The 14,146-nt window shown below is 45.4% G+C and overlaps 1 protein-coding gene across 4 annotated transcripts in view; it reads left to right on the forward strand.

Moving 5' to 3' along the window:
* The window catches only part of ASAP1 (ArfGAP with SH3 domain, ankyrin repeat and PH domain 1), a 422,920-nt gene that overhangs the window by 270,959 nt on the left and 137,815 nt on the right, over positions 1-14,146 (forward strand). For all 4 annotated transcript variants that reach the window (XM_060201453.1, XM_060201446.1, XM_060201440.1 and 1 more), the window contains one exon: positions 5,665-5,810. In XM_060201453.1, the coding sequence (XP_060057436.1) occupies positions 5,665-5,810 (146 nt within the window). The remainder of the gene's footprint in view (positions 1-5,664; positions 5,811-14,146) is intronic.

The following is a 14,146-nucleotide window of genomic DNA, read 5'->3' on the forward strand; positions in this document are numbered from 1 at the left end:
CCCCAGCCTCTGCTTATTTATCCAGTGCCCCCTCTGCCTTTCTTGCATCACATTTTCTTTTTCATCTGCTTATTAAGTCTGGCTCTGCCCCTGCAAATATGATTTCCTTAACAGCAGTCGGGTGAGAAACAGTTCTCCGCAGATGCTAGCTCACCCTTCCTTAGCCAGGTTTACCTGACTTTGTGGTGAGTCCATCCCTTCTGAGAGCTTCTCTTAAGTCTGTCCAACCGCTGGATGGCATCCTAATTTAAGAGCACGGCTGTGTCTGGGGACACAGAGAGGAGAGGGACAAGACAGGAGCTGGGAAAGGCTGAGGAGGGCCAGCAAAAAGAGAGAGAGAGAGAGAGAGAGTGAGAGGGAATCCTGTTATATTCCCTTTCTTGGTTCTGAGGAGGGTGTACCAATATGCTGTTTTTTATCTAAAGATTTTGATGCGTTTTGCTTGAAATGTTTTGTTGTTTTCAAGCAAACAAACACATCCTTATGTTTAACCACTGAAACAGTTCCGGTGAAACAGTGGAAATGAATAGGCAGCCAAAGTCTACTTTTGTGTTGGCCTCCAACCGCTGGACAGGCCTGGTGCAAGGAGGGGGCAGAGGGTGTTTTGTGGTGAGATGGTAGCTGGAGTAGCTCCAGGATGGGAAGGGTGGGTGCAGCCTGTCTGGAGTGGATGCAACCTTCCTTTGATGTCTGCCTGAGCCAGTTCACTGAGTGAACTTGGGCAGCATTTTACCTTGGTTCTCAGTATCTCAGCCTGAAACGCTGATGTGCACTGTAGGCATCATGAAATTTTGGTGATGCGAAGCTTGGCAGGTCCGAGTTTGATTCACTGCTCTGAAGTGACATTGTTTCCCTCAGTAAGGGAAGGATGTAGGCTTCCTCCCTGGCACATCCCCTAGTTGAAATGCAAGTTCTGTTTCTGTGAGCGCCCCTCCCTCCCTTGCAGTTGTGGAGGTCGTGCCTGAGAATGAACTGTTTTCAAGTTGGACCTGAATTACTGAACAGCCGTGAGGTCTAACAGGGAAATACTTCATGGGGCCAGGCCCTGGTGCCCCCAGTCCCTGCCTGCATAGGCGAAGTTTCACAAATAGTAAATCAGGGCTGCAGGTCTCTCTCTCTTCCCCCCCCCCTTCAAAAATTAAAAAAATTTTTAAAAATGTTCAGAGGAGCAGTGGGTTCATAGTGCAGGCACTGAACCCAAGTGATAACCTTGGAGGCAAAAAAAGAAAGGAAGGGAAGGGAAGGGAAGGGAAGGGAAGGGAAGGGAAGGGAAGGGAAGGGAAGGGAAGGGAAGGGAAAGGGAAGGGAAGGGAAGGAAAGGAAAGGAGAGAAAGAATTTGTTCTTGTTATTGTCATCCTGTCTTATTACCTTTTTCTGCCTTTTAATTTTCCCATCCCTTTGCCTTTATATTGATTATAAGGAACTATTTATAAGTCCATCTAGCCACTCTGTGCTCCTTTTTAAAATTTCTTTATTAGGGATTAATGTTTTATAGTCGACAACAAAATACAATAATTTCTACATGCATAACACTTCCCAGTTTTCCACATAATAATGCAACCCCCACTAGGTCCTCCTCTGCCATCATGTTCCAGGACCTGAACTAGCCGCCCCCCCAGTCTTTTACTTTGGTACAAAACACCACCTCCAGTTTAAAATAAAAGAAGGGGGGGAAAAACAGCTGTTGAGAGCAGTGGATTCATCCTGCAGGCACTGAGCCCCATCAGTAAACCTGGTGGCAATTAAAAAATAAAATACAGGGGATGCTTTTCCCTGAAAAGGAAACCAACGAATACAAGTCATTAAGAGAATTTACAGAGCTTCCTAAGTTCAGCTCACTGAGAAATATACAGTGGTGTCTGTTTGTTGGGGGGGGGGGGAATTAAAACAAAGATTTAGGCAGAAACTATTCTTGTCTCTTGACGGTCTGGTGACCAAGAATAATTTGTAGTTATACGACTATGGTGGAAAGAAGTAGAATCTAGATTGGCTTTCAGGGCTGGGCGGTAGTGCACCCAGGTAAGCGCACATAGTAGTAAGCTCAAGGACCCAGGTTTGAGCCCCCGTTCCCCACCAGCAGTGGGTCTGATACAAGGGGTGAAGCATGTCTGCAGGTATCTCTCTCTCTTTCTCTCTCTCCCCCCTTCTCTCTCAGTTTCTCTCTGTTATAACCAATCAAATGGAAAGAATGACCACCAGGAGCTGTGGATTCATATTGCTGGCACCGAGCCCCAGTGATAACGCTGAAGGCAAAAAAAAAAAAGAAAGAAAGAGAAGAGAAACAGATTGGCCTTGAGGGACCAAGAATTATGGACCAGAAGAGGTCATTGTCAACTAAGGGTAGACTTTATAAAGAGAGAGGCGCGGTTTGAATCAAACCTGTGAATATGATTTTATATATATAAACAAATATGATAGATATTTGTTTATATATATAGTGAATCTGTTGTACACCACTTTACAAACTCTTGCGTTCCTGTACTGCACGACAGGGGAAGGGAGAAGTGGGGACTTAAGCACAGACATTTGAAAGGCTTCCACGTGAGATTGGAACACATCACCTCCACATAGATTTCCTGGCTTAGTGCAAATTGGATTCTGTGCCTTGTCATTTCAAGGGCGTGGAAGAAGCTTGCAAGGATCCGGAGCCTGTGGTTACCAGTGATCTCTGCCATTGGAGCCGCACAGTCTGATGCACGTTTTAACAGGGTCACTCTGAATGGTGCCCTGACAGTAGGCTGAAGAGGGTAGTCAGAGCTGGAGAGGGTAGTCAGAGCTGTAGAGGGTAGTCAGAGCTGGAGAGGGTAGTCAGAGCTGAAGAGGGTAGTCAGAGCTGAAGAGGGTAGTCAAGCTGGAGAGGGTAGTCAGAGCTGGAGAGGGTAGTCAGAGCTGAAGAGGGTAGTCAAGCTGGAGAGGGTAGTCAGAGCTGGAGAGGGTAGTCAGAGCTGAAGAGGGTAGTCAGAGCTGAAGAGGGTAGTCAGAGCTGGAGAGGGTAGTCAGAGCTGGAGAGGGTAGTCAAGCTGGAGAGGGTAGTCAAGCTGGAGAGGGTAGTCAGTCAGAGCTGGAGAGGGTAGTCAGTCAGAGCTGGAGAGGGTAGTCAGAGCTGGAGAGGGTAGTCAGTCAGAGCTGGAGAGGGTAGTCAGAGCTGGAGAGGGTAGTCAGAGCTGGAGAGGGTAGTCAGTCAGAGCTGGAGAGGGTAGTCAAGCTGGAGAGGGTAGTCAGAGCTGGAGAGGGTAGTCAGTCAGAGCTGGAGAGGGTAGTCAAGCTGGAGAGGGTAGTCAGAGCTGGAGAGGGTAGTCAGTCAGAGCTGGAGAGGGTAGTCAAGCTGGAGAGGGTAGTCAGAGCTGGAGAGGGTAGTCAGAGCTGGAGAGGGTAGTCAGAGCTGGAGAGGGTAGTCAGAGCTGGAGAGGGTAGTCAGAGCTGAAGAGGGTAGTCAAGCTGGAGAGGGTAGTCAGAGCTGGAGAGGGTAGTCAGAGCTGGAGAGGGTAGTCAGAGCTGGAGAGGGTAGTCAGAGCTGAAGAGGGTAGTCAAGCTGGAGAGGGTAGTCAGAGCTGGAGAGGGTAGTCAGCTGGAGAGGGTAGTGGTAGTCAAGCTGGAGAGGGTAGTCAGAGCTGGAGAGGGTAGTCAGAGCTGAAGAGGGTAGTCAGAGCTGGAGAGGGTAGTCAGAGCTGAAGAGGGTAGTCAAGCTGGAGAGGGTAGTCAAGCTGGAGAGGGTAGTCAGAGCTGGAGAGGGTAGTCAGAGCTGGAGAGGGTAGTCAGAGCTGGAGAGGGTAGTCAGAGCTGAAGAGGGAAGTCAAGCTGGAGAGGGTAGTCAGAGCTGGAGAGGGTAGTCAAGCTGGAGAGGGTAGTCAGAGCTGGAGAGGGTAGTCAGAGCTGGAGAGGGTAGTCAGAGCTGAAGAGGGAAGTCAAGCTGGAGAGGGTAGTCAGAGCTGGAGAGGGTAGTCAAGCTGGAGAGGGTAGTCAGAGCTGGAGAGGGTAGTCAGAGCTGGAGAGGGTAGTCAGTCAGAGCTGGAGAGGGTAGTCAGAGCTGGAGAGGGTAGTCAGTCAGAGCTGGAGAGGGTAGTCAAGCTGGAGAGGGTAGTCAGAGCTGGAGAGGGTAGTCAGTCAGAGCTGGAGAGGGTAGTCAAGCTGGAGAGGGTAGTCAAGCTGGAGAGGGTAGTCAGAGCTGGAGAGGGTAGTCAAGCTGGAGAGGGTAGTCAGAGCTGGAGAGGGTAGTCAGAGCTGGAGAGGGTAGTCAGAGCTGGAGAGGGTAGTCAGAGCTGCAGCAAAAAACCAGTAAATAAAATTGTAGCTATCAGGACAGAGATGGCATTGGATAGGGCTGACGGCTGGGGGAAATGATGAGAAGTCAGACTTGAAGTGTAAGGTAGAGCAGACAAGTGTGTGAGAAAACGAAGCAATAGACACAACTTGATGGATTTGGGCCCGGAAAATTACAGGAACATATTTGCCATTACTGACTGAGACTGGAGAGACAGAGAGTTGGAGACTGAGAGTCGAGGGTTTGTTTTGAGCATTTTATGACTGGCATCCAAATGCAGATGTTGAACAGGCAGTTAATATTCAGGTCTATATTTGAAGGGTTAGTTTTGGGCTAAGGACATAATTTCAGGGTTGTTACGAAGTTGATAGAAGTTATCTGAAGTCATAGGTGACATTCCAAGAGAGGCACCGTCGATACTGGTCAGAGTAGCGCAGAGGCCAGCAGTCTGCTTCTCCCTAGGTTCTCATTGCCTTCATTGTAGAGACAGCAGAGAGGAACAGCCAAGAGTCCGATGTCCTAGAAGTCCAGAGGAGAAAGTGTTTCAAGGAGAGGGGAACTTTTTTTGTTTATGAATATTTGCTCAGTTGAGAAACTTGTTTCTCTATGTCAATCAAGTCTTCAGCACCACAACCTTAGATATTAGTCGCTATCATTTTATGATCCGTTTTTATTAAAACTCAAAAGGAAGGAAATTCAGTCACATGGCTTTTATTAATGCTTCTTGTATGCCAACTAGGAGAGTTGGTAGGAAAGTTTAAAACTGGTAAGATTGGGGCCAGGCAGTGGCGCACCTGGTCAAGCACACACATGACAGTGTACAAGGACCCAGGTTCAAGCCCCTGGTCCCCACCTGCAGGGGGAAAGCTTCATGAGTGATGAAGTAGGGCTGCAGGGGTCTCTCTGTCTCTCTCCCTCTCTATCTCACCCCCTCCTCTCAATTTCTGTCTCTGTCCAGTAAATAAAGATTTTTTTTAAAGCATTTTGCAGATGTTATTTCTCAGACCTGGGACTTAGACAAAAGTTAAAGAAAATTACAGTGATTGGCAAAGCAAGAATTTAGAATGCTTGGCTTGTTCTCTTGCATTCCAAGACTGGTATTTTATAGAAAATATCCTCTCTGTTTTCTGATAGGTATGGTTTCTTAATTATATGATAATGTGGTGACAATTTAACCTATGAACCTCTAGGGAGTGGAGTGGACGGAATATGTGAGCCTAGGGCTATGATAGAAGAAGGGAATGGCTAGAAGCACTCGGTGCCCTGCTAAGTAAGCACCTTCTGCATGCATTTAATGAGTAGCGGATACAGTTTCTTTCCTTTTGAAAGTTTCTAGTGATCAGTGTTCAAAATAATTTATCATTGTGGTGAGTAATAACTCAGATTCCTCTTCCTCCTTTAGATCACGTACAAAATGAAGAAAACTATGCACAAGTTCTCGATAAGTTTGGGAGTAACTTTTTAAGTCGTGACAACCCAGATCTTGGCACTGCTTTTGTCAAGTTTTCTACTCTTACAAAGGAATTATCCACACTGCTGAAAAATCTGGTAAGTCATTTTTACAATTTCAAAAATCCATGATTAAAAAAAAAAAAAAATACAGCCTGAGCAAATCATAATAGCAAGACCATAAGGGGAACAACTTGATAATCTTCCGAGCCTTCAGTCCAGAGATTTAATTTTTTAAATAAGGTTTTTAGTTCTAGATATGAAATCATATTTAAAGAAACTTCCACATTATTTTAACCTATCAAGAGAAAATAATGTTTTGGGGTTTTTTTGTTTGTTTTTGAGATTTAGGAAAGTTGGTTTCAGAAGTTAATGACACGAAGAATTTCTCGAAGTCTTGGGACTATGACCCAGGAAGTGGCTTAGCAGATAAATTGTGGGACTCTCAAGGATGAGTTCTAGCCTCAGCATCACACTCTCCCCCCTCATAAACTGGGGCCTAGAGATGCCAGCTTGGGATGCGGGCACACTCCAGGAGGCTGAGGATCTCAGAGGCCCTGTTTTCTGCAAACACCCCCCTCCATGGTGTTCACCCAGTAACTAGCTAGCTCTGCTATGCACATTCACATATGAGTTGACTTAAATAAAGTTCCTTTTCTCCCTTCGTGCCATAGGAGTGCAAAGAACCTTAAAAGTTCAAAAGAAAAAAAAAATACTGTATTTTCCTCTATTTTTCCCTGGAAAGGATAAGTGGCGTTTTGTTTCCTGGGTTTTTGTTTTGTTCCCTTTCTTTCTCTACTTCTTTTTCTCTTTCTCCTTTCCTTCTTTCCTTCTTTCCTTCCTTTCTCCTTCCAGAGTTTAAATTCAGGACTTCGTGACCTCAGGTCCATCTGTTGTATTTCTTCTCTCACAAATCTACTTGATAAATTTTGGCTAGCTTACAGATAAATAATTTCTCGGAAAAAGTGAAAACTACCTCAGCCTGAATATTTGGTTGATCAAAAACAGTTTTTTTTCTCTTTCATACTAGATAAATAGATGCGTGTATATATGTCTGTCTTTGTGATAACTTAATTCTAATTCAAGTGAGTGAGTGTTTACACCATTGAGGTGTTGTGTGTGTTTTTTTTTTCTTAGTTGTGACATGTAACCTTAAAGAAAATGATGAAAAAAATTCTTATTTTAAACTTGAGAGTATAATTTTGGACCTTAGCACTTCGATGTCCTTTATGCGGGGGCTCATTTGACCAATTCCTGGTATTTGTTTAAATCCCAAATTGCTTGAGTCTGTTAGTGAGAAGAGGTTCTCTCACGTCTCCCTCTGGCTCCCAGATGCCCCTCTGTTAGTGGCACTGCTCAAAGGGTGGCAGGGTGAGGAGGAGGAAGTGAAACTCACTGTGGTGATCACTGTGAAGGACTTGCTCAGAATAGAAGGAAGTGTTGCTCTCTCTGAGGTCTGCGTTTTCACAGGAATATCTTACTAGCCTTTAGTTGCCAGGAGACCAAATGTATCGGACTTGAGTCAAGAGTCTTTACTTCCGCATTTCCTGGCATTCCTCTCTACACTTCCCTATGCCACAAGTCCCTCCCCCCTGCTGAGCAAGGCAGTGCGCTTTTAGTAAGATGACATGTGGGTCCAGTATTCTGTTTCTGAATGCATTCTTCTTTTTTTGCCTCCAAAGTTATTTCTGAAGCTCAATGCTGGCACTAAAATACCATTGTTCCTGGTAGCCATTTTTTTTTCCATTTTCTTGGATAGGACAGAGTGAAATCAAGAAGGGAGAGGGGGATAGAAAGGGAGGGGGAGATCGGGCGGTAGCACCGCAGGTTAAGCACACGTGGCACAAAGCACAAGGACCAGCATAAGGATCCTGGTTTGAGCCACCTGGTTCCCCACTTGCAAGGGGGTCGCTTCACAAGTGGTGAAACAGGTCTGCAGGTGTCTGTCTTTCTCTCCCCCTTCTGCTCCCCTCCTCTCAATTTAACTGTCCTATACAACAGCACCATCAGTGGCAATAATAACAATAACAACAGCAAAGGCAACAAAATGGGGAAAAAACGGCCTCCAGGAGCAATGGATCCCTAGTGCAGGCACCAATCCCCAGCAGTAACCCTGGAGGCAAAAAAGAAAGAGAGAAAGAGAGACATCTGCAGACCCGTTTCACCACTTCCACTGCAGGTGCGGAGCTGGGGGGGCTTGAACCCAGGTCCTTGCATGGGTCTTTGCATTTAGTACTATGTGTGCTTAACTGGGTGTGCCACCACCTGACCCCTTTAAAAAGAAAACCAGAGCACTGCTCAGTGTGGTAGTGTAGAGGATTGAACCTGGGGCCTCAGGGCGTCAGGCATGAGCATAGCTGGTTTAACCATTCTCTCATCTCCCCTGTTCCTGAATGCATGGTCTTTACCACCTTCTGTACTGCCTGTCACCTTCTGGTGACATACGGCTCTTGTTGCTTCCCAAGCAAGGAAATACGTCGCTCCAGTTTTCTCCCTAACACACCCCAAGCTGCAGACCTTGTTTCTCCCCACTGAGGAACAGACACAGAAGGAAGTTCTGAAAGAAATGGCCGGACACCCCCTATTCCTATTCCTTTAATTATTTAATTAAATATTTTTAAACATTTGAAAATCCCTTTGAAGGTGCTGATGGTTTCCCTGATACAGGAACAGCTGGAATCGGCTCATATTGTGGTTAATTACAAAAGAACCACTCTCTTCTGTTTGGATGCATGCAGTCCCAGGGACCCATAGAAGCTGACAGTGACCGGCTGCTGTTTTGTTTTGTTTTGTTTTGTTTTGTTTTGTTTTAACCATTTGCCAAGGAAGAAAGTCTCAAACAAGACACAGATATGGAGTCATGCTTAGCAGTAGAGGAGGCAGAAGAAGTCTGATCTCAAAGGGCTGGGAGGGGACAGGTTCTGGGTTGACTTTTAGCACCTACAATTATTGGCTGAGGACTTTGGGAAAGCACCCAGAACTCGGTGGCTCCTTGGGACTCCCCCAAGGAAGACAGCACATCTCAGGAGACTCTAAAAAGCCCTCCTCCAGAGCTCGTGAAGTCTGGAAACACTGAGCAATGATGGATGCAGCTGCAACTTAACAGATAAGATAAAAGAAGGTCTTTATCTCTCCCTCTCTCTCTCCATTTCTGTCTCTACCCAATAAATAAATAGAGACTTACACTTAGAGCTTCCTGCTGTGAGCCGGTACAGCATTCAAGCCCCAAGTAAGTTTGAAGTCACTGACTTTTCTTACTACCTTCCGCTCCTAGTACAGCTGCACGTCTTCTGTTCCTTGTTTCACTTTGTCATACAGGACAGGAGCTGAGGTAAAGTGTAGCTTGTGGGAAGCTTCAGACCTGGAATCTGAGCTCCCAGTTCATACAGTCGATTGTGCTTGATTCTCTTACCTTTTAAAACAGACTATATTTGTTTCCCTGGTAGTACTAAGACTTCATGAGGTCATGGGAATTGCTTTTTATTTATTATTTACTTTTTTTTTTTTTTTTTGCCTCCAGGGTTATTGCTGGGGCTTAGCGCCTGCACTAGGAATCCACTGCTCCTAGCGGCCATTTTTCCCTTTTGTTGCCCTTATAGTTTATTGTTGTTGTTGTTATTGTTGTTGCTATCATTGGATAGGACAGAGAGAAATGAAGAGAGGAAGGGAAGACAGAGAGGGGGAGAGAAAGACAGACACTTGCAGACCTGCTTCACCACCTGTGAAGTGAGCCTCCTGCAGGAGGTAGGGAGCCGGGGGCTCGAACCGGGATTCTCGCGTGGATCCTTGCGCTTCGTGCCATGTGCGCTTAACCCGCTGTGCTACCACCTGGCCCCTTATTTACATATTTTCTTTGGATCACTGTGGCAGCTTCACATTCCATTTTACAGGTAAGTGCACCCAATCTCCCAGTAATGAGATGGCTGAGAAGTGGAGAATTGGGGCTTAAGATTATTAAGTTCTCTGCGTTGAGGGATATGCCCCCAGCCAGGGACGAGGTCCCGAGTCACACTTGAGGGCTGTGTGGGTGCTGACTATGCGTCCAGACCTGCGCCAGGAGGCATCCCGGTCTGTCTGCTCCCTTTGATTTTCCTCATGGGCGAGGCAGTGTATACTGGAAAGTATGCCAGTGATGGGGGCCGAGCGGTGGCACACCGGTTAAGCTCACGCGTTACCACACACCAGGACCGAAGTTCAAGCCCCCACTTCCCACCTGCAGGGGGTCCGCTTCACTCGGGGTCTGCTTCACGAGTGAAGCAGGTCTACAGGTGTCTTTCTTTCCTTCTTTGTCTCTCTGTCCTCTCAGTTTCTCTCTGTTTCATCTAACAACAGCAAAAAAATGGGGGGAAAAAAAGGACAAAGTGGTCACAGAGCAACGGATTCAGAGTGCGGACCACGAGCCCTAGTGATAACGCTGGAGGCAAAAAAAGACTGCAAGTCTTCACCATAATTTCTATAAAGTCTTGGAACTTAGGATCCACAATACAATCTTTAAAAAATAAAATAAAGGGGCAGTCGGGCTGTAGCGCAGTGGGTTAAGCACATGTGGCACAAAGCACAAGGACCGGCATAAGGATCCCGGTTCGAGCCCCCAGCTCCCCACCTGCAGGGGAGTCGCTTCACAGGCGGTGAAGCAGGTCTGCAGGTGTCTGTCTTTCTCTCCCCCTCTCTGTCTTCCCCTCCTCTCTCCATTTCTCTCTGTCCTATCCAACAACAACGACATCAATAACAACAATAAAACGACATGGGCAACAAAAGGGAATAAATAAATAAATAAAATTAAGTTTAAAAATAAATAAATAAAATGAAGGAAAATGAGTAAGGACATCAAAGTCTTGTTTATTTTTTTAATACAGAGTAGTTCTGCTTTTACTGACTTGGAATTTAAACCTTTTTTTATTTTTTCCCTTTTGTTGCCTGTGTTATAAAACTTTTTTTTAAAAAAATGCTTTTAACTTTATTTAATTTGATAGGACAGAGAGAAACTGAGAGGGCAAGGGGTTGGAGGAGGAAAGAGATAAAGACAGAGAGACACCTGCTGACCTGCTTTGGTGGGGAGCAGAGGCTTGAACCCGGGGCCTTGTGCTGTGATGCACACACTTGACCAGGTGCGCCACTTCCTGGCCCCACATTTAAAACTCGATAGATTTTAAAATCTCCTCATTCATCTTGTAATACAATGTTTTGGTAGAAGTAAACCAGAAAAAAAAAAAAAAGCAGCTTCACATATGGAAATATAAATATTAGAAAAAGAGTAGAATACATTAAGTGCCTTTCTGGATAATTACCACTGTTTTTGATACTACATCAAAACCTAGAAAATAGTATTTCTTAAAAGTGGGGTAGATAACATAATGGTTATGCAAAGAGACTCATGCCCGAGGCTCCGAAGTCCCAGGCTCAATTCCCCCTACCACTATAAACCAGAGCTGAGCAGTGCTCTGTTTAAAATAAAAAGAAAAGAAAGTTAACAGAAAGGCTGGGGAGATAGTATAATAGCTATTAAAAAAAATAGATTTACCTGCCTGAGGCACAAAAGATCCCAGCATTACTATAAACCAAAGCTTAACAGTGGTCTGGTAAAAACAGTAAGAATAATATTAAGGTTTGAGGTAGAAGAACTAGCAGGTCTCAGGCCTCAAGTTAACAGAAATTGCCTGTTTGGAACCTAAAATTGGAAGAATTTTGCTTCCCAGGGCTGGGATAGACAGCATAATGGTTATACAAAGAGACTCTCATGCCTGAGGTTCCAAAGTCCCAGGTTCAGTTCCCTGCACCACTAAAAGCCAGCGCTGAAAAAAGATTAAAAGTTAGTAGCAATATGAATCTGATACCATAAGAATGAGTTTTTAGGGACTGTCAGCATCACGGTTACCCATACAAATTTTGCAGAATTTTAACCTTTTTTGGAAAGTTTTGATATTGGCAGCAGCTGCAGCAAATACTGTCGCTCGTTTACCTTGTAGGATAGGCTGGCTGCACTCTTGAGAAAATATTTGCCAAACACTCCCAAGTCAAGTGCATGTAGAAACCTGGGGGGATTGTAGGACCCTTTATAGATAGCGTAGTTGACAGTCTTGTGCCACTGGCTGTTGGTGTCTGGGTTTTGTTAAAACTCGGCATGGGGAGTCGGGCAGTAGCGCAGCGGGTTAAGTGCACGTGGCGCAAAGCACAAGGACCGGTGTAAGGATCCCAGTTGGAGCCCCCAGCTTCCCACCTGCAGGGGAGTCGCTTCCCAGGCGGTGAAGCAGGTCTGCAGGTGTCTGTCTTTCTCTCCCCCTCTCTGTCTTCCCCTCCTCTCTCCATTTCTCTCTGTCCTGTCCAGTAACGAACGACATCAACAATAACAATAATAACCACCACAACAAGGGCAACAAAAGGGGGAAAAATAGCCTCCAGGAGCAGTGGATTCATAATGCAGGCGCCGAGCCCCAGCAATAACCCTGGAGGCAAATAAATAAATAAATGAAACGCGGCACATTGCAAAGAGTTACTCTTGGGAGAAGCTGCTGATGGATGATGGGCGTGGCGAGTACTTGTGAGCCTACCTCTTTTCCAAAATGAAAAGTTTGAAATGCACATCAGAAATTCAAGTGAGGGAAGGATGTGTCTAGTATAACTATTGCTGAATAAGAATAAAAGTAGGGTAAACGCATATCAACTCTTGCCTCCGGTCCTCCAGACCACTCCTCCATAATCCCACTTGAGGTCCACCTTTTCAACTTTCTTGTGAATTTCTAGTTGAAGTCAGTGACATGGGCACTATCCCCCACCCCCCTCAGTGATTAGCTGTTTTTTCTCACAAGTCAGGCTGGTTGTCCTGCATGACTGTGTCTAGGGAATGCTGCCTCTTAGTGGTGAAAACGGTCTATTTTGTTCCTCAAGCGGTGAAATTTTAAGTACACGGGCTTTTATGTGAAATACCTATTGTAGCATTTGATTAGTGGTGTATTTTTAGTAGATCATAGCATTTAAAAAAGAAATTAGAAGTATTTCTTTAGTTGACTTTGCAGTATTTGAATTCTCCCTTTACTTAAAAACCCCTTCCTAATCAAGCTCTCCTCCCAACATGGCTTGTTTGTTGTTCTTGGGTTAAGTGTTATGTCTAGTGTGGGTTGGTCCTGGAGTGCCTCACATCTGTGCTTTTGTTTGCCCTTTAGGGAATTAGTGGTTGAGGCTTCCTTTGCAGTGCAGTAGTTAGTTACCTTGCTTAAGAGGAGCGGCAGGGGGACTTGTGCAGGTGAGGAGCACCAGGCTTGCCTGAGGTTGCTGGTTCCATCCCTACTACTGCGTGTACCACAGTGTGCTCTGACTTCTCTCTCTCTCCTTCTCTCATCTGAAACACTCTCGTCTGTAATAAGTGAATCTTTAAAAAAAATAACACCTTTCTACCAAAATTATATTTAATCTCTTTTGGTCTGTTTGTTTAAAACCACTGCAAAGAAAACAGGCCTGGTCTCTGCTCCTAGAAGCACACCACCCTTGAAGACATTGTTGAGGACTTAACAGAGAACGACATCCAGTCGCAACTAAGCCCCAAAATGGGAACCGAAGGGAGTAACTGGTCCAATCTCCAATGAGGTGGATTGTCGAGGGGCAGAGGAAAAGCATTTAAACCACAAGATCCCCTCTGCTCCCGCCTAACTAGAGCTTCATAAACGACACGTAGAAGCTCTTTGCAAGTAGAGACACACAGAAAGAGGCTAGTCCAGGCAGAACTCTGTGCCTCTGACCTCTTATTTCCATGAACTTTGGGGCAGTTGTGCAGCTTACACAAGAGTCTGCGTCTCCCCTACAGTTAGAGGACAGTTATTGCTTCAGAATTGTGGAAGCAAAGCAAAGATTTCCCCAGCTGTGGACCATTTCCTGTTTGCAGTTTCTGACTGCAGGGCATTGTAGTTTGAGTTCAGCTTTTTTTTTTTTTTTCTTTTTCTTTTCCTTTTGCTGTTAGTTTTTCTCTTGCCCACTCAAATGAGAATAGCTGAAATGTTCAGCTTAGATCTAGGTTAAGAGCAAATGGTCCTTGAGTTCTTTTTGAAATACTAGAAAATGCAGAGAGCATTTGTATGTTCAGTAGTTAATTGGTAACTTAGCTACCCCTGATTATATCATAGAGTTTTAGGGTTGTTGGTTGTATTTCTTTATGAAAGAGAGAGAAGGGGACAGAGACAGTAACCACAGCACTGCTTAGCTCTGGCATGTGGGCATGCTGGGATTGAACTGGAGACCTCAGTGATGCAAATTCTGTCTTCGGGTACTGAGATTGATATCTCTTCTTCTCCCCCACCCCACACTTACTGACTGCAGAGTTCTGCAGCTTCTGGTGGACTCATTTTGTTTTCCCATTTTCAGGAGACAGAGGCAGGGAGAGAAACAGACTTGAGAGTCCCGCTTCACTGCCCTTGAAGCTTCTCCTTTGCACATCTCCTGTCCAG

This window comes from Erinaceus europaeus, chromosome 1 (genome assembly GCF_950295315.1).
Source record: "Erinaceus europaeus chromosome 1, mEriEur2.1, whole genome shotgun sequence".
Lineage (NCBI taxonomy): Eukaryota > Metazoa > Chordata > Mammalia > Eulipotyphla > Erinaceidae > Erinaceus > Erinaceus europaeus.